Source organism: Meles meles, chromosome 13 (genome assembly GCF_922984935.1).
Source record: "Meles meles chromosome 13, mMelMel3.1 paternal haplotype, whole genome shotgun sequence".
Taxonomy (NCBI): domain Eukaryota; kingdom Metazoa; phylum Chordata; class Mammalia; order Carnivora; family Mustelidae; genus Meles; species Meles meles.
Genome location: NC_060078.1, coordinates 20,220,422 through 20,248,157, shown reverse-complemented (window position 1 = coordinate 20,248,157; position 27,736 = coordinate 20,220,422). Strand labels below are relative to the sequence as shown.

The window sequence follows — 27,736 nt, the reverse complement described above, 5'->3', positions numbered from 1 at the left end:
CCGGCAGTCAAACCGGTAGCTTTTCAGCTTCACAAATGTACAAAGGTAGATTCCATTTACTGACATGGGGGAATACTAAAAGACAAGTTTGTTCAGAAAGTAGACATATTGAATTGGTGATGCCTGTGGTTTTGAAGGAAAATGTAGTTCAACATACAGGTCTGGAGCTTAAATGAGAACTAGACTAGAAACTGGAAAATCACTGTATATACCTGGTATTTAAAACTGTTGGGATGATATAAACCTTTTCATGGGAACACATGTAAATATTGTATATCATCAAATCTAAGATGCCATCGACCATAAATCACATCCATATTTTTTTTTAAGATTTTTTATTTATTTATTTGACAGAGAGAGAGAGATCACAAGCAGGCAGAGAGAGAGGAGGAAGCAGGCTCCCTGCTGAGCGGAGAGCCTGATGCGGGGCTCGATCCCAGAACCCTGAGATCATGACCTGAGCCGAAGGCAGAAGCTTTAACCCACTGAGCCACCCAGGCGCCCCCACATCCTTATATTTTGTACCAATAATTATGTACCAACTAATTTTAAGACAACATCAATTATAAGATGCATCCAGATTTTAGAAATGTTAAAATGAAAAATATGTGCACCTTAGAATCATTGCAATATGGTAATTACAACAATGAGCTCAGTGTTCTAACAGACAGGTAAGGAATAGGATGTGGTAGGGAAAGCTTTCTTAAGACAGCTAAAAACAGAGCCAAGTACAAACTCTGGTCTCCTTCTTCCAAGTCTTCTCCAGTATATATCTTGGTCCTTTCATTTGTTTTCCTTGCTGTTATCTTTACAGCTAGTGCTGTACTCTTCTTCCTGGTAATAATTAACAGAGCAGCTTCTTTGGTCCAGGTATAATTAAAAAATAAAGAGGAATATTTCAGTCCTTGACTTAGTGATAATGATTAATGTGATAATGGTTAATGTGATAATGGTTAATGTGATAATGGTACCATTACTCTACTGCCACATGATCTGGGGCAAAACATGTTTGTTTGTTTGTTTTAACTCTCCAAACCTTCATTTAATGTAAAGTGGCATTACTACTTTTTTTTTTTTTTTTTTTTTTGGCATTACTACTTTTATCCATAGTTTCTGTAACAAGAGAAATGAGACATGTGAAATGTACAGCAATCTCTGACATATAGTAAGCATTCAAGTAAATGTTAATATGGGATGGATAACAACCATCCAATTCTCTAGTAGCAGAATGCAATTATTTAACCAGTTTAAATGACTGGGGGAGGAGTTCCCAAGTCACACACCCATTTGAAGTGACTGTGCTTTATTTAATAGTTTTCTAAACTGGGCTTTTAGGAGATTCCTTCTGAAAATATTAATCATGTTGAGTTTTCTAAACATTAGTATAAATGGGTAAATGGGACTACTTTGCCCTTATTTTAACTAGAAAACTAGTTATTTTGAAAATCAATTTCTGTAGTTAAAAAACTGGAATTTATTTGCATGTATATATATTACAGAGCTACTATATATGTGAATAAGTCATACCTATGCATAAATACACATTTATTTTGTATACTAACAAAAAACCCCAAATTATAATTTGTAATGGCCTTAAATCATGTTCAAATTTCAAATGTTAGACTGTTTTCAAATCTCTTAAAATAATATAGAAAAGTCAAGGTTTTCTTGTTCTTATGATTTTGTGCCCTGATTCTTCCTCCTCTGTTAGGAGCAGTTAGAGCTCAGAATGAGAGACAAAAACCTCACAACTGAACTGCAAAGGTCAGGTTCTTAAGTTGTCTATTTAAAGCTCACTTATTATAGGAAAGTGGCAGCTGACAGTACCTCAAACATTCTTCAAAGTGAGACTGGTCATTCCTTACTAATAATGACACTAATGCTTAGGTGAAGAGACTTAAACATCCTAGACTCTTTAGAGGTCTAAATGCCTACTGTTCTATCCCTTTTTCAAACCCTGTTATATTTGGAAATACATGACTGAAACTATGGTACATCAGTACAGATAGAATGACCAACAGAAAACAAAAGGCTCAAAATATACCCTCCCTCACCCACAAAAATACAGACTTTAAATCTGAAAAAAGAAAAATGAGGAATTCTGAGATGTGCTGAGTGTGAAAATATATAACAACAAAAGTACAACCAAACAAATCAAATCCCCCACTCTTTTCTTCTTAGCCTATTCAGCAGCCAGTATACGTATTTTTTTATTTAAACCTTTTAATTTAATTTTATCTTATTTTATTTAAATTATATCCATTTAAATGATCTTGGAACACTGCATCAAAAACTAATGATGTGGGCACCTGGGTGGCTCAGTGGGTTAAAGCCTCTGCCTTCGGCTCAGGTCATGATCCCAGGGTCTTGGGATTGAGCCCCGCATTGGGCTCTCTGCTCAGCAGGGAGCCTGCTTCTTCCTCTCTCTGCCTGCCTCTCTGTCTACTTGTGATCTCTGTCTGTCAAATAAATAAATAAACAAAATCTTGAAAAAAACCCCAAAACTAATGATGTATTTTATGATGACTAACATAACACGTTAAAAAAAATAATTTTGTTCGTTTAGCCAACATACAGTACATCATTGGTTTTTGATGTAGTGTTCAACAATTCATCAGTTGCATATAAAACCCAGTGCTCATTATCACACGTGCCCTCCTTAATGCCCATCATCAGGTTACCCCATCCCACAACTCCCCTCCCTTCTGCAACCCTCAGTGTGTCTCCCAGAGTCCAGAGTTTCTCATAGTTTGTCTCCCTCTCTGATTTCTTCCCATTCAGTTTTCCCTCCCTTTCTCTGTGGTCCTCCATACTGTTCCTTTTGTTCCACATAAGAGTGTAACCAAATGATATGTCTCTACTTGACATATTTCACATAGAATAATACTCTCCAGTTCCACCCATGTTGGTGCAAATGATGGGTATTCAACCTTTCTGGTGATGGCTGAGTAATACTCCACTGTATATATGAACTACACCTTATTTATCCATGCCATCCGTTGAAGAACATCATGGCTCCTTCCACTGTTTGGCTATTGTGGACACTGTGGCTACGAACACTGGGGTGCAGGTGCCCCTTCTTTTCACGCTATCTGTATCTTTGCAGTAAATACCCAGTAGTGCAACTTCTGGGTCATAGGGCAGTTCTATTTTTAACATCTGAGGAACCTCCCTACTGTTTTTGAAAGTGGCTGCACCAATTTGCATTCCCACCAACAGTTTAAGAAGATTTTTTTTTTTTCTCCACATCCTTGCCAACATTTGTTGCTCTGTCTTGTTAATTTTGGCCATTCTAACTGGTCAAAGGTGGTATCTCATTGTGGTTTTGATTTGTATTTCCCTGATGGCAAGTGATGTGGAGCATTTTTCATGTGTCTATTGGCCATTTGGATGTCTTCTCTGGAAAAGTGTCTGTTCATGTCTTTTGCCCATTTCTAGACTGCATTATTTGTTTTTTGGGTCTTTAGTTTGAGAAGTTCTTTACAGAACTTAGACACCAGCCCTTTATCTGTAATGTCATTTGCAAATATCTTCTTCCATTCCGTGAGTTCCTCTTTAGTTTGTTGACTATTGCCTTTGCTATGAAAAAGCTTTTTATCTTGATGAAGTCTCAAATGTTCATTTTTGCTTTTGTTTCCCTTGCCTTTAGAGATGTGTCTTGAAAGAAATCACTGTAGGGACACGTAAGTGGCTTAGTTGGTTAAGCATCTGCCTTCAGCTCAAGTCATGATCCCAAGTCCTGGGATAGAGTCTTGCACTGGGCTCCTTCCTCAGCCTGGGGCCCGCTTCTCCCTCTACCTGCTCTGCATGATGCCCTCTCTCCATAAATGTTCTCTCTAAAAAATAAATTTTAAAAAGGCCTAAAAAAAAAAGGACAGAAGTCGCTGTGGCCAAGGTCAAAGAGGTTATTGCTTGAGTTTTCCTCTAGGATGTTAATAGATTCCTGTCTCACATTTAGGTCTTTCATGCATTCTGGGCTTATCTTTGTGTATGGTATAAGAGAATGGTTCGGTTTCATTCTTCTGCATGTGGCTGTCCAATTTTTCCAGCACCATTTATTGAGGAGACTCTCTTTCTTCACCGGATATTCTTTCCTGCTTTGTAGATGAGTTGACCATAGAGTTGAGGGTCCATTTCTGGGTTCCCTATTCTGTCCCATGGATCTCTGTGTCTGTTTTTGTGCCAATACAATGCTATCTTGATGATCACAGCTTTGTAATATACCCTGAAGCCATGCATTCTGGTGCCCTCAGTTTTTGTTTTCTTTTTCAATACTCCTCTGGGGATTCGGGATCTTTTCTGGTTCCATATAAATTTTAGGATTGTTTGCTCTGGCTCTGTGAAAATGTTGATGGAATTTTTTTTTTTAAGATTTTATTTATTTTACAGACAGAGATCACAAGTAGGCAGAGAGGCAGGCAGAGAGAGAAGGGGAAGCAGGCTCCCCTCCGAACAGAAAGCCCAACACGGGGCTCGATCCCAGGACACTGGAATTATGACCCGAGCCAAAGGCAGAGGCCTCAACCCACTGAGCCACTCAGGCGCCCCTGTTGATGGAATTTTAATAGGGATTGCACTGAATGTGTAGATTGCTCTGTACAGCATAAACATTATAACAATGTTTATTCTTCCAATCCATAAGCATGGGATGCTTTTCCACCTCTTTGTGTCTTCCTCAGTTTCTTACATAAGTGTTCTGTGGTTTCTAAAGTGTAGATCTTTTACCTTTTTGGTTAAGTTTATTCCTCAGTATTTTCTGGGTTTGGGTGCTATTTAAAAGGGATCGATTCCTTCATTTCTTTCTCTTCAGTCACATTGTTGGTGTTTAGGAAAGCAACTGATTTCTGTGCATTGGTTTTGTATCTTGCCATGTTGCTGACTTGCTGTATGAGTTCTAGCAATTTGGGGGTGAAGTCTTTTGGGTTTCCACATAAAGAATCATGTCATCTTGGTGAGGAGAGAGAACTTGACTTCTTCTTTGCTGATTTGAATGTCTTTTATTTCTTTTTGTTGTCTGATTGCTGAGGCTAGGATTTCTGGTATTACGTTGAACAAAAGTGGTAAGAGTGGGCATCCCTGCTGTATTCCTGACCTGAACGGAAAAGCTTTCCGTTTTTCCCACTGAGAACATTTGTTGCGGGCTGTTCATAGATGCCTTTTATGGTTTTGAGGTATGTTCCCTCTATTCCTGTATTCTGAAAGAGTTTTAATCAGGAAAAGATGCTATATTTTGTCAAATGCTTTTCTGCATCAATTGAGAGAATCAGAGGGTTCTTGTCTCTTCTTTTGCTAATGTGCTCTATCATGTGATTGATTTGTGAATGTTGAACCACCTTGGATCCCGGGAATAAATCCCACCTGGTCGTGGTGAACAATCCTTTTAAGGTACTATTGGGTCCTATTGGCCAGGATCTTGTTGAGTATCTTGGTGTCCATGTTCATCAGGGATATTGGTCAGTTATTCTCCTTTTTGATGGTATCTTTGTCTGGCTTGGGGATCAGGGTAATGTTGGCCTCATAGAATGAGTTTGAAAGTTTTCCTTCCATTTCTATTTATTAGAACACCTTCAGTAGAATAGGTATGATTTCTTCTTTGAATGTTTGGCAGAATTCCCCTGGGAAACCACCTGGCCCTGGACTCTTGATCTTTGACAGGTTTTGCCGACTGTTTTCAATTTCCTTGCTGGTTATTGGTCTGTTCAGATTGTCTATTTCTTCCTGTTTCAGACTTGGTAGTTTGTGAGTAACCAGGAATGCATCCATTTCTTCCAGATTGTCTAGTTTGTTGACATATAGCTGCTGGTAACAAGTTCTAATAATTGTCTCTATTTCCTTGGCTTTAGTCCTGATTTCTCCCCTTTCATCATGGTTTTATTAATTTGAATCCCTTCTCTTTTCTTTTAGATAAGTCTGGCATAGGTTTATCGATCATATTCTTTCAAAGAACCAGCTTCTAGTGTCATTGATCCATTGTACTGTTCTTCTGGTTTCTATTTCGTTGATTTCTGCTTTAATCTCTATTATTTCTCTTCTGCTGCTTGGTTCAGGCTTTATTTGCTGTTCTTTCTCCAGGTCCCTTAGGTGTAAGATTAGCTTGTGCATTTGGGATTTTTCTAATTTTCTGAGAGCAGCTTGGACTGCTATATACTTCTCTCTTAGGACTGCCTTTGCAGTATCCCATAAGTTTAAATCGATGTGTTTTCATTGTCATAGGCTTGTATGAATTGTTTAGTTCTTCTTTAATGCCCTGGTTGACCCACTCATCCTTTAGCAGGATGTTCTTTCACCTCCAAGTGTTTGGGTTCCTTCCAAATTTCTTCTTGTGATGAGTTCCAGTTTCAAATCATAATGGTCTGAAAATATGCAAAGAATGATCCAAATCCTTTGGTATCAGTTGAGACCTGATTCGTGACCCTGTATGCTATCTATTCTGGAGAAAGTTGCACGTGCACTCGAGAAGAATGAGTATTTTTTTTGTTTTAGGATGGAATGTTATATTGTATATATCTGTGAAGTCCATCTGGTCCAGTGCATCATTCAAAGCCCTTGTTTCTTGTTGATCTTTTGCTTAGATGATATGTCCATTGCTGTGAGTGGGGTGTTGAAGTCCCCTATTAATGTATTCTTTTCCATAGATTTCCCTTTTTTTTGGTTATTAATTGGTTTATATAATTGCCTGCTTGCACACTGGGGCATAGATATTTATAATCTTGGATTTTTCTCATTAGATAGGCCCCTTAAGTATGATATAGTGTCCCTCTACGTCTCTTATTCCAGTCTTTGGGTTAAAATCTAATTTGCCTGATATGAGGATTGCTACCCCAGCTTTCTTTTCAGGCCCATTAGCATGATAAATGGTTCTCCATCCCCTCACCTTCAATCTGGAGGTGTCTTTAGGTTCAAATTGAGTTTCTTGTAGACAGCATATGAGTGGGCCCTGCTTTCTTATCAAATGTGAAACTCTTTGTCTTTTGATGGGAGCATTCAGCCTGTTTAAATTGAGAGAGGCTATTTAAAGATATGAATTTAGTGCCATTGTATTGCCTATAAAGTCCCTGTTTCTATAGGTTTTCTCTGTTAACTTCTGGTCTATCTTACTCTTGGGGTCTTTCTTTGTTTACAGTATTCCCCCTTAATAATTCCTGCAGGGCTGGCTTGGTGACCACATATTCTTTCACTTCCTGCCTGTCCTGGAGGCTCCTTATCTCTCCATCCATTCTGAATGACAGCCTTGCTGGATAAAGTATTCTTGGCTGAATGTTCTTCTCATTTAGTACCCTGAATATGTCTTGCCATCCCTTTCTGGCTGCCAGGTCTCTGTGGATAGGTCTGATGTTATTATGACATTCCTCCTCCTGTAAGAGATCTCGCCCTCTTTGCTGCTCTTAAAGTAGCTTCACTGGCTCTAAGATTTGCAAGCTTCACTAATATGTCAGGGTGTTGATCTATTTTTATTTTTAGGGGTCCTCTCTGCATCTTGGTCAGGAATGTTTGTTTTCTTCCCCAGATTAGGAAAGTTCTTAGCTATAATTTGCTCAAATATATTCTAGTCCTCTCTCTCTCCACTTCCTTGGGAATCCCAATAATTCAGACTTTGAAAGATTTCATGGCATCATTGATCTAAGTCTATTTTCATGGGCCACTAGCTGCCTATTCCTATCTTCCTCAGCTTTCTTCCTTTCTATCACCTTATATTTAGGTAACTGATTCACTCTTCTGTCTCATTTACCCTGGCTATTAGAATATCCAGTTTAGACTGCATCTCAATCATAGCATTTTTTAATTCAGCCTGATTAGATCCCATTTCTGCTCTTGGAGATTCTATATTGTCACAAATGCTTTTTTTCAACCCTAGCTATTGACTTCCTGATTGCTATCCTGAATTCTATCTCTTACATCTTGCTCATATCCATATCCATTAGTTCTATGGCAGAGGGCATTGTCTCTTGTTCTTTCCTTTGTTGAGAATTCCTCCTCCTAGTCATTCTATTGAGGGATGGTTGAGTGAATGAATAGAGTCCACAATATCAACCACACCCCACAAAAAATCCTAAGTGGTAGAAAGCTACCACTGATATGCAACCAAAGCCAAGATGATCCAAAACAATAAAAAGGGTGGGGCAGGAAGGGTGACAGATTATAATTTCTCAGGATGGACCAAGCAGGGTGGTCTCCCTGTTCCTGACGGATTTTTGGAATCTGTGTTAGAAGACACTATATCCCAAAATTGCAAAGAAATCAGAACTCATATATCAAGATAAAATGAATAGCGTGAAAATGGGCTTGTATGGGGGAACATCTATAAAATGTAGATGTGAAAAAAAAAGTTAAAAAGTGACTTAAAAACAAGTTGGCAAATAAGAATCTACTTGAAATGGGAACAGGATTTTTAAAAAAAGACAAGAAAAGGAAGAAAAAGAAAAGAAACAGAGAAATGTAAAATTTTAGCTTGAAGTATAAATGAGTCATGAGGGAACACCTGGAGCTCCCTAAATTATTTTCCCCTAGTGCTGGGGTTTTACAGTCCTGTGGGAAATAAGCTATGATTCACCTGTTCTTCCTGTCTTCTGGAGGAGGGACCTGCTGCTCAGCTTCTCAGGTATCTTTGCTTGGATGGAGTTGCCCCACCCCTTTTCAGTGGGATAGCCTTAATGTGAGCTGGTTGCTTGTGTGGCTTTTGTTCCATGGTGGCTTTCCACTTCTCTTTAGAGGGTCAGAGCAAATATAGCCATGCAGAAATCGCTGGTCCAGAGCCACAGGTTTGTGGTCCCCTTTTTTCAATAAATTCTCAGGTCAAACCATCTCCACTTCTTTGTCTACCAAACTCCACAGACTCACACTATTTGTGCTGCTTCATCTTTCCAGGGGGAGATACAGGGACGGCTGAGCCTCTCTGTGTTTTGTGACTTTGCAATTGCTAGCAGCCATGGGCTCACACGTGTATCCTCTTCTACAGCACCCAGGTCATTCTGGGAGTTATCTCAGTGTCCCTTCAGTGGTCACACTACCCCAAAAGCTGATGCCCAATCATGGATGTGGCCTCTTTGTGAGCCAAACTGTCGAATCCCACAGCTCCTGCCCATTGCCCCTTTCCGAGAGGAGTTATGGATACCCATGACAGTCTCTACACAATGTGATTTTATAATTGCAGTGACCTTGGTCCCGTGTGTGCACCCTCTTCTGCAGCTCCCAGGTCATGGGTGCTACCCCAGTGTTCTTTCATGAGCCACATGAGCCACACTGCCCTGAAATCTATTGCTGTGTCCTGGATGCAAGCTGTTTTTATATCTCCCTTAGAATATTAAATAGCCCACACCTTCTAGTCCTTTTCAGGGTAGTCCAGACAGAGATCTCCCTACAGACTTGGCTCACGATTTATGTGACCAAAGCTGAGAGTCCCTTCTGGGCTCACTGACCATAAACAGTCTACTCACTCAACTGCTTGGGCATTCTATCGGTTGAGGCTCCCCCATTCTTTCTTAGTCTTCTGGAACCCTGAGACCATAATGATCCACCTAAAATTCTGCCCTGTTCATCCCCTGTGCCCTTTTCGGAAAGGGGTGTCTCTCACTAGAGCGGATTTCCAAGGGTCCTGATTTTTTGCTCTGGTGTTATAGCACTTTCTGGTGACTGGCTTATGGAGGCTCCCTACCCCCTCCATTTATCTTCTGATATTTTCCCTGAAGATTCAAGGTTCTGCACCTCCTACCTTGCAAAAAGTCGTTATTTTTCTGCTTGTAGAGATCTAGATAAATCTTCTTACACCTCAGGTTAAATTCATGTGTATTCAGAATGGTTTGACAGATATCCAGCTAAATTCGAGGGACCAAATGAAACGAGGTCCCCCACTCTGTCACCACCTTGCCCACCTCCACCCCAGCTAGTATACTTTTAGATAAGACACAAGAAACCAAGAACTACTTATAATTCTTTAAATTCAACTTAGTTTACTCTAAGCGTCTCAGAAACAGTCTTATAATCTGATTCACGGTTTCTCTGTTTTAACTGGCATTCTTATTTCCAATTTCCATATGGAAATTTCCATAGCCACATATGGAGTATTAAAAATAATTTAGTGATTCCTATGTTATTTCAAGGATTAGTAATCTCTTCCTTTGCTCTTCTCTCCACTGTCTTTATAAGAATTAACACGGAATTATACAAATTGCTCAAGTCTGTAAGATACTCACATAAGAGTCAAAACTTAACTCTACATTTCTTGCTGCTCACAGAAGCCCCTCTAAACTACAGTTTATGACCTGACCCTGGCTCTCACTCCTTGAACACTTCGTCCTACTCCACCAACTCCCCTGAAATCTAGAATGCACTCTATATGTAGCCTCCCAATAACTGTTTCATTAGCACCCCACATAGGCCTCTTCATGGCCATGCTTTTACCTCACACTGATTAAGTTAAAAAAAAAAAAATCCAAAGACAAAGCATTTGAAACCATTTATTTTTAATTAAGAGGTATATATGAGTGTGTGTTTCTGTTACAAAAGCAAAACAAAGCAAAGCAATGCTTTGTAAAGAAAAAAAAAAAGAGAGAGAGCAACGTGCAAACACCCATAAGACCATTACCAAAACCAAACCACTGTTGACCTGTTAGAATACTTCATCCATAGTTTTGATGGAAAATAAACATGTCATTTACTGTTGGAGGGACTTTTAAGTTAAGACACATCCTTTTGGGAGCACCCGGGTGGCTCAGTCGTTAAGTGTCTGCCTTTGACTCAGGTCATGCAAGCCCTACATCAGGCTCCCTGCTCGACAAGGAGCCCTCCCTCTCCCACTTCCCCTGCTGTGTTCCCTCTCTGTGTCTCTGTCAAATAAATAAAATCTTAGTGGGTTGGGCCGCTGCCTTCGGCTCGGGTCATGATCTCGGGGTCCTGGGATCGAGTCCCGCATCGGGCTCTCTGCTCAGCAAGGGGCCTGCTTCCCTCTCTCTCTATCTGCCTGCCTCTCTGCCTACTTGTGACCTCTTTCTGTCAAGTAAATAAATAAAATCTTTAAAAAAAAAAAAAACAAAAAAACAAGACACATCCTTTTGAAGGGCAATTTGGTGACAACTGTGAAAGTGGAAAATTCATATAGCCTCTGACCCAGTAATTCTACCCCATAGTAATAATTGTCCAAATCCCAAAGATACATATATTAGGATTGTTCAGTGAGGCATTTTGTGTAACTATGAAAAACCAAGAATAACCTAAAATTCTATCAATAAGAGAATGGTATAACATTCTCTTATTGGTATAAGAAATAATCTGTTATTGGTATAACAGCCACATTATGACCACTGTGCAGCCATTAAAAAGATTGAGCTAGATCTATATATGCTACTTTAAAAAATGTTGTGTGCCTATAATACAGTTTTTGAGTGAAAAATACAAGTTACAGAAGGATAAGCCCATTAGATCCATAACATATATACATACACGCATAGAAAATAAATAAAAGAATACACACCAAACTATTAGCTACTATTTCTGGGAATGGGTTGTCGTTTTTCCTTTATGTCTTCTACATTGTTTCAACTTTTATTTTTTTAAAGATTTTGTTTATTTAATTGAGGGGGAGAGAGAGAGCGTGCACAACAGAGGGAGCAGCAGAGGGAGAGGGAGAAGTAAGTTCCCCACTGAGCAAGAAGGCTGATGCAGGACTCGATCCCAGGACCCTGGGATCTTGATCTGAGCCAAAGGTAGCTGCTTAACTGACTGAGCCAGACACCTCTTGTTTCAATTTTTTAATAATACTTCTATAACTTTTTAAATAAAAAATAGTGATTTTTTTTTACATTCAGGTTCTTAGGCATTTTTTTAAAAATTAAAGGACATTGGTATTTTCCACTACACCAATAATAAGCATCTTCTCTTTTCACTAAATAATTTTTATAAGACAAGGAAAGATGGAGGAAATGTCACAGATTAAGAATACATATACTGGGTACCTGGGTGACTCAGTGGGTTAAGCCTCTGCCTTCGGCCCAGGTCATGATGTCAGGGTCCTGGGATCGAGCCCTGCATCTCTCTCTGCTCAGCAGGGAGCCTGCTTCCCCCTCTCTCTCTGCCTGCCTCTCTGCCTACTTGTGATCTTTCTCTCTGTCAAATAAATTAATTAATTAAAAAAAAAAAGAATACATATACTAAGGAGACATACCAATTAAATTCAATGTAGGATCCCAGACTGGATCTTCAAACAAGAAAAGGACAGTAGAAAAACTTGCCTGGATGTTACATGGCTAAGTCTTCTGGCCTTCATAACCTTCTTTCTTCTAAAATAACCTTTTTTTCTAGTTCCCTATGCCCAAATTATACCCATTCTCCTTAACAGTGGTCTTCTCAACAACCACTTTAAAAACATGAGTTTTAGAGTCAGACTTGGATCAAACCTGGCCTTGCATTAGCCCTTACTATCTGCGTGACTTTGGGCAACTTAACCTCTTTAAGTCTCAAGTACCTCATATGGGGACATCACTGGTAATCCTGAAGAGCTATGCAGACCACTGAATAAAAACACAAAAGTACGGGGGTACCTGGGTGGCTCAGTCAGTTAAGTGTTGGACTCAGGTGATCTCAGGGTCTGAGATGGAGTCCTGCCATGGGATCCACACTCAGTGCAGAGTCTGGTTGAGATCCTCTCCCTTTGCCCTTCCCCCCGCTTGCTCATTCATTGTCTCTAAAAAATAAATAAAGCAAGTCTTAAAAAAAAACAAAACACAGAAGTACCTAGCTTAATACCTAACATGTATAAAAGATGCTCCCCCTCCCACTCACTCTGCTGTGTTCCCTCTCTCACCATGTCTCTCTCTGTCAAATAAATAAATAAAATCTTTAAAAAAAAAAAAAAAAGAAAGAAAGAAATGTTAAATTTCAGGATGCCTGGGTGGCTCAGACTGTTAAGCGGCTGCCTTTGGCTCAGGTCGTGATCCCAGCATCCTGGGATCAAGTCCTGCATCAGGCTCCTTGCCCAGCAGGGAGCCTCTTCTCCCTCTGCCTGCCGTTCCCTCCGCTTGTATGTGCGCTCTCTCTCACAAATGAATAAATAAAAGGCGGTGGGGAGGGCACCTGGGTGGCTCGGTTGGTTAAACAACTGCCTTTGGCTCAGGTCATGATCCTGGAGTTGCGGGATCGAGTCTGCATCTGGCTCCCAGATCAATGGGGAGTCTGCTTCTCCCTCTGACCTTCTCCCATCTCATGCTCTCTCTGTCTCTCTCAAATAAATAAAATCTTAAAAAAAAAAAAAATGCTAATCTTCCCTTGCTTCCTCTTCTACCAGAATGTTTTTTTAAATCCAGGACTTTATGCATTTTATTCATGGATTCCTCCACAATACTTGGCACAATACCTTTTGTATAAGGTGTGTGATATTATGAGTTAACCAATAAAATTTAAGGAATAACATGATCAGTAGGGAACAGACATCTCAAATTTCAATCTTTTTAGAAAAACACATCATTAGATTTGACAACAGAATCAAAATCAATTACTCCCTTATACATATATGTAGACTGCATTTAATAAAATATAATAACGGGTGTTGAATGAATAATGCAGTTTACTTAAAAACAAGGGGCTAGCCTTTTAAGTAATATGTAATCTTACTTAAAAATGAATCTCAAGAGAATATTAATCATTAAAATATTAAAAACTCATGCTACTGCCACAACTATTTTCAACTTACAGAATGTATGATATTCTAACAAAGTAGCCAAGGCCACACAAAATTCTCATTACAAATTTTGGTTTTGGTTTTTCTGGTTTAGAAGACCTCAAAACTCTAAATATTCCACCCTTATGCCTTATTTAGGATGCTGCTGACCTACTGTCAGGATATACAGCTTTTGGCTGCTTTTCCAAGAGGAGTTAGGAGTTTGTGCTGAGTTGACCAGGCTCAAAGTAAAGTTGTCTTCCAACCACTGGCAATCCTTGGTGACAGAGCTGCCCAGAAACAGGACTGCAGTTGGGGGCATGGATAATTTTTTATTTTTGTGTTTTGTCCCATGATCAATTTAACCAGTGGACTAATCATAGCAGAAGTTTATTAAACGTCTCCATATCCTATCTAATAGGGATCACAACTCTGTTTTTATTTTTTTTTTTAAGATTCTATTTGTTTATTTGAGAGAGAAAGAGCATGAGTCGGGGGAGGGGGAAGCAGAGGGAGAAACAAACTCCTCACTGAGCAGGAAGCCCAATGTGGGGCTAGATCCTAGGACCAGGAGATCATGACCTGTGCTGAAGGCAGACACTTAACCAACTGAGCCCCTCGGGTGCCCCATGACTCAGTTTTTATAGTCTCATCCCAACTCTACCCTCCCAATGTTTTAAAGAATTAATGGTATCAGATTATGATGCCTATAATCCTCCTAAATCACTGGACATATTTGTTGATGATTATATTGACCCATGAAATGCAAGGAGAACTGGTTTGTGGAGAAAAAGAACTTCATAAGATACAGTTTAAAAAGTACAGGAAAGCAGTCCTCTGGATTCTTAGAAACTTAAAAGTAGTAGTAGCTCCAAGAAAATATATGTAAGAGTAGCTTTACACTTCAAAGGTCACCTTCTGAATGTGTTTATTCAAGTTCAGAACACTCTAAGAAGTTCCAGAAAGTTTCTCCAAAGACAGAAGTGTGATCTACTAAGGAACTGTTATAAAATATCTTGACTGACAAAAACTACGTTCTAAATCAAAAATAAACACAGATACGAAACATTAATAAATAAGGTTGTAAGATCTGGTAAATTCTGAAAAGCCACATATATTGCTTCAGAGATTACTTCCTACTTCACCCCTTTAAACTTGTGTCGCCCTACAATACTGTACTTAAGATATATATAACCCTTATTTGCAAAAAGAGTGGATTGATTGCTGGAGCACAGAAAAGTTATTAATGTTTGTTGTTGTTGCTTCTTTTTCTTTTGTATGTACTAGTTATTACAAGTAGCAGTTGGGGCTGCTGCATTTTGCCACACAGGAAGTGAGCCAAAACCAAGGGGTGTCTTTCACACACTTCAATGGGGTGGTGCCTCACTAGGGCTCTACAAAGCTTCACTGCAGACAGTTATACTTGAAAGAAATGGATAACATATCCTTTAAACCCAACTTGGGATATTATCACTGTTTGTGATAAACAAATAGCACTTTTGAAGTAGAAGTAAAAGAGATGGTGTTTAACATCTGAGTGGGGTCATGAGCACTTTATCAAACAGAGTTGCAAATGGAAAGTACTCAAAAATTGAAAGTGAAGTCAGTGGCATTCTAATGGAGGGAAAGAAAATTTTTCTCAGTAGATGGTCATCTGGGTACCATATGGGAAAAAGAATAAACCCTGACCTCCCCTACCTCAAACTTTATCCAAAAATCAATTCTAAATAGATCATAGTTTTAAATATGAAAGATAACACTTCTATGTATTTTTTAAAGATTTTAAGTAATCTCTACACCCAACATGGAGTTCAAACTCAAACTCTGAGACCAAGAGTCCATGCTTCACTTACTGAGCCAGGTGTCTCAGTGTTTTTAAAAGAAGACATAAAATGTCTTCATGACCTTGGAGGAGGCAGAAATTTCTTAAACAGGATGCAAAGAGCACTACCCATAAGAGAAAAAAAAAAAAATGAAAAAATTTGGACTTGATTAAAATCAAGAACATTTGTTCATTAAAGATACACTAAAAGTGTTAAAAGGCAACTAATAGGAGAAAATACTTACAGTACATATATCTGGCAAAAGACCCACATCCAGAATATGTAACAACTTTACCTACAGATCAGTTTTTAAAAGGCAGACTTGGATAAGGCAAAAAAGGCTGTAAGAAAGAAAGGCTATCCAAATGGCCAATATAAATATGAGAAGGGGCTCTTGGCTTCATTAGGCATCAAGGAAATGCAATGCCATTACAAACCCAAAAGAAGGGTTAAAATGAAAAAGCCAGAAAAAAAGTATATGGGTTGGCAAAGATGTGAGGCAACTAGAACTCTCATGCTGCTGGTGGATGAAGGAAAGTTTGACATTCACTACCAAAGGGGAACGTTGGAATACTCAATGACCCAGCAAGTTTACTGCCAGGAATATACCTAAGAGAAATATGTAGAAATCCTATAATGTAACAGATACCTATCAAACAATGAGACTAGTTATAAATCCATATACAAAAATAACTCATTATAGTAAACGCACTGTGTTTATGTGTAAATGTGTATTTCATTTCCAGTAACTTTTAAAAGCTAAAATTGAAATACATAGTTGATCTAATACCCTTTTCCTCCTGTGAGACAAAGTAAGCTTAAAACAAACAACCCTATACCTAAACACAGATCAGGCAATAAATATCATCAAACTGCTTTAAAGTATGCCCGAGACAAAAGTATTCTGTGTCAGTGAAACAATTTTCTATTCCAGTATAATTAACACTCAAATTAAAGAAAGAAAACTAATGAGGATATCTAAATTTTAAAATAAAAGTATAAGATATACTTGTAATCTGTTTTCTCAGTAAGAGATTACAAGATACTGTCCCTATGTTGTGACTAAAACTATAGAAGCATTATAAGTCCACAAAAATGTGTACTTAATGGATTTACATAGCCTTACATGGCTAAGCAGCTCTATTCTAGTTCAGACTTCTATAACCAAATAGACACAAAGGAAAGTACTAAGAGGTCTGAAACTGAATTTTAAATTGGCACAGATGGTACATTTATAACACCCCCACAATATGCTGAGTGTTCTCCATAACACCAACCTAGACACAAGTCCCTGCCTCTAGGGAACTTAAAATCTAAAAGTAGATGAGGCAGCCTAATTCAAAGAAAGTAAACAAATAAAAGGAAACAAAGAAGGGAATGTAGAGGAGAAGCCCAAATTAATCTCTCAGCTCCCAGAAGGGTAACAGTCCAATCTGAACAGTAGAGAATGAACAGTCAGAGCTGCCTTCTTTACCATGAAACCTAATATGACACTATGCAGTAAATATTCTCTAAAAAATTATGCTGACCAGACTGAAAAAGCATTGTTGTTCTCTAGCTTCAACATTCAGAAGGTCTAAATCTCTGTAATAGATAGAATATATATCCCACTGGATGTGTGTAAAGGACACTAAATAGCCTGTGCACAGGGACTAATTTACAGTCAAAAATCTAAATTACTGAATCCAGAACATATGAAAGCATTTCAAAAATCCTGTCTCAAAAGGCTACTAACTCATGTGACACAACCATCTTTACCTAAAAACTCCTAAAACAAGACAGTGATTCTTACCAGATTGCATTTCTGATGTTGTCTCTAAAGGGATGTATGAGCTATATTTGGTTTGTCTGTAAATAAATATTTCATGGACTTACAATTCAGACTCTGATCTCCTTATCCAGTTGACTAGAGCTATTTCAACAGAGAGATATCAAACAATTGTCAGAAAGATCTCCAAATACAGAACCTCTTTAAGCCCTTGAATTAAAAAACAACTTTATTTTTAACAATGTAGATTCTTCCTGGAGCAATTCAAAATGCTAATGATATCCAATTAATTAAGTTATAGGAACCAAACTCACTTCGACAAACTGGCCTTAGCTGCTTCACACTTTGGATCTGGTATCTCTGGTAAAGGCTATTAAAATAGTAATAATAATGATGATGATGATGATGATGATGATGCCAATTTCTACACAAAAGGAAGAAGATGAAGAAAGTAATGACACTACTGATTTTGTTGTATCCAAGTAGTATTTAATGCATCAGAGCTATAAACAGCACAATTTAGAATAAACATTTGAGGTAAAGATTAGGTGCATTATCTACCCAATGCCTCAAATCTGCAACTACTTTTCCCCAGTGGTTTCAACAGCAGCCATAATGACTTTCAATTCCCTAAAATACTATCTTGCCTCTAGTTTAAAATATGGCTTCCTCTTAAAGAGAAGACTCCCGGCCACCTCCTTCATATATATTTCCATCATAGGAAGTACATAAATAAAAATGTATCTTAGACAAATCCAAGGTATCCCAGTAAAAATTGTATTTCAATCTACTTTATGAAGTGTTATGATAAAAATATACTTTTTCCAGTAATTCAAACTCTAAACCAATGTTATCTGTGCCAGTCATAACTTTAAAGTCCCCCAAATGCTATCTTGTCCCTAGTTTTCTTTTAGATAGAAGACTCCTAAGCACCTCCCCCACCCCCACCCTTCAGCCCCCCCCAACACACACTGATTTGCTTTATCTCAACTTAAACATTTCCCTAAGATTTTCCTTGAACCCTTCAAAGGGTTCCTGCTATATTCTCAGAGTACCCTACATTACCCTTCTCAGGACATTCATCAGATTTGTAATTACAAATGATAAACAATCTTATATTCTATGAGGGCAAGAATGCATACCTAAAAATATGATTAAGAATGTTTCTTCCTTACTCAAAAAACTTCAATGGCTTCCCCAAACTTCTGCATTAGGGACATGTTTCTCAGCATGGGTCTTCAAGGCCCTCCACAGTATGAACTTTAACATCTACTATTCCCCCAAATGCTTCACAAAAGGAGGATCATCTGTTCCTTCCAGAACAGGATAAATACTTTCTGGTGCCTTCATTTCTGTAGCTTCCTTTATGAACCCTGTCTTTGAAAATGCTACCCATTCTTCCAAACTTATATCCAATTCCATCTCCTCCATAGAATTTTTCCCAATCTTCCCTAAATAAATTTGGCCGCTCCTAATTTGACTCTCTTTTCAGTTATGTTATAGTTTCCTTATGGTACTTTCCTAAGTCTACCTAAACTTTAATGGCACTTTTCTTACTCTTAATAGTTTTAAATTTCCTAGATAACGCTGGGTATATGTCACTTTCCCATATTTCTCCTTATTTCACTTTGTATATGCCTTACATACAGAAGGTGCTCCATAAATGCATTCACTAGAATCCAAAAAATCTACTATATATAAGGTAGCTGTATGGCAATTTTCTAAATATGTGGATAAAACAATCTTTAAAGTATAAAGATGCCTGTGAAACAGATGGACGCTAAATGGAATTAGAAAAGCTTATAATGATACTGATACAAAAACAGAAATGTATCTTATTTGTATCACAAATAACTGCTTTTTAATCAAAGAATAAGACATATTAAAAGACTCATTAATCTTATACATTAAGATGCCAACATTTATTTCAATTCTGACATCTCAAAGTAAATAGAATTTTAATTCAAGTTTCATACAGCAGCAGAGTACCATACCATGCTTAATATTTGTTTTTGTGACCATTTCTACTGTTAGTTGAACAAAACAGCAAATAACATTCTTCAGGTGTGCCTAAAGTTATAAATCAGAAAGGACCATAGAAATTATCTAGTTCAATGCATAACATTTCTAGGTAAAGAAAATAAAGACTATGAGTTTCTTGACCAAAGCTATAACAAGGGGTCCAACCATCTGACTTCCACCCCAGCACTCTCCCCACTCAAAACAATATTCACCTCAAGGCTGTAGTAACTACAGCCCATTATTCTCAATCAACATTGGAGCCAACAATGCTCCAGTACTTGAATTAAAGTCATTTGCACAGTTTCAGCCATGCTCGAGAGAAACAAAAGTGTGACGAGTGGGGGAATGAAAAGGGTTCTTTTTATCTTTTCCCAGAGGCTTATATTTTATAAAAGGTTAGAAATAAATACCACTCCATAAGCTTTGAGGAGGAGTGTTTGTGTTCAAAGACATTGAGAAGCAAGAAAAACATGATAAGAAGTTACATACAACTTTTCAAAATACACAATAGAATTTGACACATAACAGAACATACAACACAGAGCATTTTCAATGCTACATTATGAAAAGTTACTTCATAATGTTTTTTTACTTCAGAGTAATCAAGTACATTATAAAGTACATTACTTGTATGTAAGGTACAAGTAATCACAAAGTACATTTACTTCAGAGTCATCAAGAAAGATGATGCTTCAGGAAAAAATAAAGACAAAATGAAATGATAAAAGCTAGCAGCCAATTTCTTAAAACCTACTTAAATACCTTTCAATATTTACCAAATATTTGTTATTAAACATCACTTCTTATACTTCTATCCCAAATGACTGGTATATAGCAGGTACTTAATAAGTATCTGCATAAATCAATTAATCTTTGTATCACCCAGCACTATTCTTCAATATTGTGGTTGTACATTAGTGACTATAAAGTGCTACAACTTTTAGTAAAAAAACAATGAGCACTGAAGTTTATATCAAAGAGAATTGTTTCTAAGACTACAACATTTGACATTGTGTAGGTGTGTAGATGTGTATGTGCTCTTGTGTATATATATACTCATCTGCTTTCTCTATACATACATAAATACACATACGTGTATACATAGAAATGTGGCATGTATTTTTGATAATATTGATTTTATCTAAAGATCTCATGCTATGATTTCCAAACTTTCCTTACAGCAATTCATAACAAGAAAAACATGATACATACATCACAACCTAGTACACATATACACAAGCACAGGGACACAAATATGTAATTAAAAGTTTCATGAAACTATTATCACCCTACTACACCTAAAGCATTAATATTTTGTATTACATTTTTTTTTTAATGCTGTTTGTGACCCACTAAACTGGTTTCATCACCCCCTGTTCTGGAAACTCATAAAAATACAAGAAGACACTGGGAAGGTGTAAGACTTAGTCTGGCATTCATTCCTTAGAAATAACCTAGGCTTTATGAACATCAACCAGAAACTGGCAAAACTTAAGGCTAGAAATTATTAAACATCTTCATTCAAAAGCTATGTTGAGCACTAGAATGGCATCTTTAGTAAGTAAAAAATACAGACCATATTTTGGGCCATAAAACAAGTCCCAAAAATTTAAAAGGAGTCAAATAACAAGTTCTTTGTTCACAATGGAATTAACTTAGAAATCAATAATAAAAAGCTACCTGTAAATCACAAATATTGGGAGAATTAATAAAATTTGCCAATTAATTCAAGGGTTGAAGAATCAAAAGGGAAATTAAGAAATATTTTTAACTAACTGAAAATACAACACATCAAAATTTGGGGAAAACATAAACACAAGCCATAGTTTTACTGATTTACAGTAGAACACTGAGCCCAGGCCATCAGGTCTCTTTGGTTCCCTCTAAGGAAATTCAAATTCTGCTCACATAAGGAGGGTAGACACCTGGACTGAGAATCATCAGATTTGCACTACTAAGTAAGTTTGAGGTAAACAAAGCAATATCCCAACCTCATCCCTGCTGGAAAGATTTTCATAAATCTGAAAGGATTTTCAATGTGGTATCACTGAAGGAGAAGAGTCACCAAAAAAAAAACAGAATAATATGAATAGAGAGAAGTGGAGGAAACATCCAGAAAGAGGATGGGTAGCATCCTCTGTAAGCTTCAGGATGGTAGTTTCCTCCCCATACTAAGGACAACTCCTGGAACATACTGCCTAATGTGGTAACTGAACCTTCACAGATTCATCCCAGAACCATTAAAAGCAGAAAAACCTCAGGCCATCTGACCAAAACAAGCTAGAAACAGAACAAGTTTTGCCTTCAGATGTTCTGAGGTGATCTGAGGATCGTTCCAAATGCCTAAAAATCTGGATTATATACTAGAGCATCATTTAGTCCAGCATCTTAGGGTTAAGAGGAGAGAGGACAAGTATCTCAATATCTGTTTTTAATTAACATAGTATCAGTTCCTCTACTGTTAAAAAGAAGTGAAGAAGCCAATACATTACAGACAACCATTAATTCAGCTTAGTGGAGAGTATCAGGCTTATTACTTTGATTAGTGTCACTCATTAAGTATGTTTTCGATATGTATTTCAGGGAACTAAAGCAAGGGAGGATGTTACTCTGCTTTACTAGGGGCAATCCCACATCCTGCTAAGCTGGTTTTTATAATATGTGTTTGGCTTCCAAAACAGGCATAAACAGCCTTTATTTAGATCTATGCTATTTATTTCCACAGAGAAGGAACCTCAGAACTTTTTAATAGGTTATCTTCTTTTTTTACACCTCTGTTGTGATGAAGAAGGAAAAATACACAATACCTGGGGCAAAAGAAGATTGAGCTTAATTACAAAGATTTAAAAGAAAAATTCACATGGTGGCTTTTTGGAAAAAGAACACTGTCTTCCTTTCATCTCAAGGCAAGCCACTTTATCATGGAGCATAAATACTGTGTTCTTCTTTTAAAAAATTTTTGTTGAACTTACATCCTTTTTTACTGAAAGAATGTGGAATATTAGACTGAATCTTGTAATCTGCAAGTCTTCCTAACGTATTTGTGCAATCTGAACAGTCGACTGCTATTCACAGCCACTCGAGGAACTAAATTGCTGTATGAGTTCATAAACAGTTTTCTCAAGTGAAATGATACTTTTGACAGAACATTTATAAATTACAATTTTTCTAAATTCTTTTGGAGGAGAAAAATTTTAAGTAGATGGAACAGAAATAAACAAAGTTATATTATTCATTTACCATGTTTAATGATCCAGTGTACATTACTTCAGAGCAGAAATTTATAATGCACAATCAACACACAGAGTAATGCATGATTAAATATGCCAAAGTCTTAATTATAATACCAATTTACATGTGTATAGAACAGTCCAGTTTGCAAAGCACTTACATCCATACACTCATTTAACTCTATGTGTCTATCAATTTAAATATAATAGATATGAGTCCATTTGGTTAAGAAAATCCATGTACTAAAATGGTTAAGAGCATGGAATCTGAAGAACTCTGTCTGGTTTCAAATCCTAGCACTACCACTTACTAGATATGAGATTCAGGTACATTACTCAACATTTCTGTGACTCAGTTTCATCATCTGTAAGATGGGGATAACAATCATATCTACTTCTTGGGCCCACTAAAGACTAAATCAATCAATATATGTCAAACACTCAGAACTGAATCTATCACAGAGTAACCTTTATATATTACGTATGCTGGTTGTACTTAAGATTGTATGGATAGGGAAACAAGCTAATAAGTAATAGGGCCAGAAATAAAAACCAGATCTTCCTCTATTTGATGCTCTATCCACAGAGGGCTGGGATGTTTTTTTAAGTATCCTAAAGGTTTTCTAGACTGATATAAAGTGTTTAATGTGGAATTGTACAAATCAAAAAACTCAGCAGCTCAAAACATTTATAAAGTTGTACTATAATCTATTTATATATAATTTTAAGTTAAAGTCCTTATTAAAAAAGCAAATATTCCATTTTGAGGACAGAACTGTACACTAAGGAGTAGTTACCCATGTTGCTATATTTGTAAAACAAAACTCTTTTGCTTCACTTTTCCAAAGACCAAAAAGGCAATAAAACCTATGTTACTTTGATGATCATTCCTTCAATTTATCACATTTAAAAAGTCTAGAAGGAAACATACTAAGATGATAATAATGACTATATTAGGATCTCCTTTTTTTTTTCTTGGTTTTCAAAACATTCAGTATTATGATAACATTCATAATTTTAAAAGTGATTTCCAAAAAAAGTTTATCAAGGATTAAAAGTAGCATTGACAAAAGAAACACTTAGAAATAATTCTAGAAAATAATAGATGCCCAGCTGAAAAACTATCCTCTTGTTTCAAACATATTTTAGGTGTCTTTCCTCAGATTTTGTTCTAAATTTTTCCCTTTAGTGATTTAGGTGACTGTATCTAAAAATAGGGCATGGGTGTGTAAATTTATGAGCTGAAATGCAAAACTGGCACTGGATGTCTAAATAAGAGTATGAAATCATTCAGCATCCTCTAATATAAAAATATATTTTCAGCATTGATATCTACATGCTTTGCATATACATACAATTTTAATTCAACCATCTTTAATCTTTTCATATGAAGCGAAAAAATGTGAAGTCATGAACTTTTTTTAACATTCTCAAATATGCCAAGTCACTTCTTCAGAGATTAACTTGGACAAAGCACTCCTTCACTCCTGGTCTCAGGTTCCTTCTTTGAATAATAATAGACCAGAACATCAGTGGTTCTCAACCTTCTTTCCACCCCAGCCCGTCTGGGGGATTCCATATCTTTCCATTTACAGCAGTGGGGACAGTCTGAAAATGTCCCACAAAAATTTCTGATACACTACCCTCGACGCTGGCTCCAGCCTCTGCCCTCCACTCAACTCCAAACTGAAGTTTTCTGAGGTTTTGCACAGCTTTAAGGTCTGCCACTTTGGGAACAGAAAAAGTACAACCCAATGACCTGGAAGGTATCTGACAGTGTTATCTCAATACAGTTAAAAAGAAAGGCCAAGAGTTAATATGTATCTTCTTTTGTTGGAACATGCAAGATTCAAGTAAGGATTTATATAAGGATGATATCAAAGATGGCTCTGTAACTGTTCATAAGGTAAACAGCACACATACCTTACTTGGAACTGGCTTCTAATCAAAGAGGTGTAAACAGAAAAGTGGAGAATCAAACAAAATAACACCCCTTAAAGTACGAGGGAATGATATGAACATGTGATTATTAGAAAGGAGATTTGTGCAAGTCAACTTTCCTGATAACAGGAAAGGAAAGTCAAAGACTGGCACACAGAGATGGGATGTTATGTGACCCCCCCAGTTTATTCTCAAAATATCAATTTGTTACAGGCCTATCATCAATTCTATGTGATTTTTTTCTTAACCAAACAACTCAGTTATAAACCAATAATAACTAATAGTTAAAAAAATATGATTTGCGGGGCGCCTGGGTGGCTCAGTGGGTTAAGCCGCTGCCTTCGGCTCAGGTCATGATCTCAGGGTCCTGGGATCAAGTCCCGCATCGGGCTCTCTGCTCAGCGGGGAGCCTGCTTCCCTCTCTCTCTCTATGCCTGCCTCTCTGCCTGCTTGTGATCTCTCTCTGTCAAATAAATAAATAAAATCTTTAAAAAAAAAATATGATTTGGGTGTATTCCGTATTACAAATATTCAGCATAGTGACTGACAATTGCCCAGTAAAGTATTTACGAATAATGTCCATTTTCTTTGACTGTCTACTTACTGTGGACAGATTCTACATTATTTAAAATCTATTGTATATGCAAAGTCTTGTGAAGAATTCTCACAAGTAGGAAAGAAGGAAATGGAATTTAAAACTTCCTTGGAACAGGTGTATTGTTTAATTCAAATGAAAGCCAATATTACATATTATTAGTAAGCATACCAGTCATGACAAAGATGTTGGTTAGGGCTTCGAAATTAGGGTAATTTTAAATGTGTAACTGCATTACCTTCAAGTCAGAAAACATGAATCAATAAATGCAGTTACGTTTATGTTTTATAGAGAGAAGACCCTCAAATGGCACATAAACAAAAACAGTATCCTACACATTCAGTGTCTGAACAACAAAAAAGGCTGGACCTGAAAGTTGCTGTCCTCTGCACCAGAAGATGCCACCAGTTGTGACTGAGAATACAATGTATATATCTCCATCACTTCATGTCTTAAAAAGTTAATAAGATTTTTCTGTAGCATTGATTTCTTCTAAAATTATTTACATGGCATGCTGATGGCTTAACTTACTGAAGCACTCCCCATTTAAAAATAAATTCTCCACGTTTCCATATACTGTAAAACCTTAAAACCTGTGTCAGTGAACAGACCCATAACCCAATAAGAAATAAAAGTGAACAGAAAAAAAAAAAAATGGCCCAACCCCAACTCTGTAAGATTTTCACAAATAAATACAGTATTATGCAAGAGAAGGCAATTCCTTACAGAGTTGGGATGGATAAATATCTGTTGAATGAATATATACATTTCTTCTTCATTCTATACTCATGTGTCAAAGCATCAAACAACTTATATTGTGGCAGTTTTTGTTGTGTCTCGAACTTTACATGTAAGTTTATCATGGGGGGCGGAAAACCTGTTTGGCTTGACTCACAATGAATCACAGCCAGGAGGTCATCTTGTTGTGTATCAGCAACTATGTTTTTCACTACAGCTATGTGACCTGAAGTGGCAGCAGAAGAGGTACCAAAATAGAAGAGGCAAGAGGCTTCTCCTGGCTTCTGGGCCCCAAATGGGCTTTTCCAGCCCGTTCAGGGATCTGAGCAGGAGCCAACCGCAGAGGAGAAACGGAACAAACCCACAGCATCGAGGAGACAGCCTGCAGGCCCACCACACCTTCCTTGCCCTCGCAGGGAGCCCGGGGAAGCAAGAACAGAAAAGAACGGGTGTGGAGAAAACAGCATGACAGGGGCCAAAACTAGACCAGTGTAGGGCAAAACCCAGCCGTGACCGTAAAGCACAGATTTGGGGAAGGTCTGGAGCCACAGAAGGATCTCCACCCAGGGACTCCCGGCGCAGCTCCGGCGCTAGCGCGCAGCGGGGCCCCCGCTTCCAAGCTATCCGGGACTTGTCCCTGCTCCCACCTCACCTGTCCAGTGCCCGCTGGCCCCACCGGCATCTCTGACCCCCTGATCCCCGCGCACCCTCCCATCCCGTGCCCTCCCGCCGCGTCTTTCGGGACCATCGCCGGGGTCACTGTGGGCAGAGAGCCGAAGCGCGCCCCGTCGCCCCAGGCCTGGCCCGGCCACTCACTTTCTGAATCCTCTTCAGCGCCATGGGTCAGGGAGGGCGGCGGGGACACCGGCCGGCTGGCGGCAGCTACGGGGCGCGGGGGCGTAGGGTCTCGGGGGCTCGACTCGCTGGCTGCTCTGCTGGTTCAGCCCGGGGTCCCCGGCTCCTGCTCCCTGCTCGCTGGCTCGCTCCGGGAGCCAGTGCCTGCTCAGTGTGCGCCCCAGCGCGAGTGTGCGCGAGTGTGCGGGCGGGGACGCCGGCAAGACTCTTTTGTTTCCGCTTTTGCTTCTGGGAAGGAGCCTGCGCCCTCCCCGCCCGCGCCCCGCCCCGCCTGGCACACTGGGAAGTGTAGTTCCAGCCCTGTCCTCTGCGGTCTTCCCTGGCCAACATCGGGTTACTCACTGCTGACTTCAACCCAAGCCTGGACTTAGAACTGCGCCGTCTTGAGTTGGTCTCTGCAGTTTGATTTTGATCAATTTATGAACCTAAAGTTCCCAATCTGTAAAATAGGAATAACAAATTAGCTCGTAAAGCACTTACAGGAATTTCCAATACAGAGATCCTGTTATTTTTACTTTTGTAGAGTGATCTCTCTTCTCAACCATATATAAATTGCCCAAATTTCTCACACATGCACAAACATACCCGTTATGACTCCTTCTTACCTCCTTAATTCCTATTTCAAAAAGCACCTCTATCCACGGCTAATCTCCCATGTCTCCTTCTCCTTGGAACTCCAAATTCTGAGATTCGCCATCATTATTTTCTCTTCTCTTCCTTGCACAGTACCTACAATCTACTCCCCACAATTCTCATGAACTTACAATCTACTCCCCTCAATTCTTAGGAACTTGTGTGCTCGTTAAAATTTGGCTTCTACTTTCAGCACAAACAAAATCGGTTTTCACCAGGGTCAGGCTTGAGCTTCTAATTACCAAACCCAATTCACTCCTCATTCTTCCTGATGTTTTTGAATCGTTTGATGACTGGCCATCCTTTTGCTTATCAAAGCACTCAGGGACACAATCTTCCATGGTAACTTTCCTAGTAGCTGGGTCTTAAACTTCTCTGACTTTCCTTTTTCTGTCACTAGCTCCTCTTCTCAAGAGATAGAGTGCCCCAGAATTGCAAGCCTTGATCTCATCACCGATTCTTCCTAGAAGATAAATCTCTTGG

The 27,736-nt window shown here is 38.3% G+C and overlaps 1 protein-coding gene across 2 annotated transcripts in view; it reads right to left on the bottom strand.

Annotated features, from left to right (window-relative positions):
* Nucleotides 1-27,073, bottom strand: part of UBE2D1 (ubiquitin conjugating enzyme E2 D1) — a 38,630-nt gene extending 11,557 nt beyond the window's left edge. The window contains exon 1 of one of the 2 annotated variants that reach the window (XM_046027738.1): nt 26,582-27,073. In XM_046027738.1, coding sequence (XP_045883694.1) covers nt 26,582-26,605 — 24 coding nt within the window. In that variant the 5' untranslated portion in view covers nt 26,606-27,073. Of the gene's footprint in view, nt 1-26,417; nt 26,514-26,581 lie in introns of those variants that run through there. The other variant, XM_046027739.1, reaches the window with a different exon arrangement.
* Between the last annotated feature and the right edge of the window lie 663 nt (nt 27,074-27,736).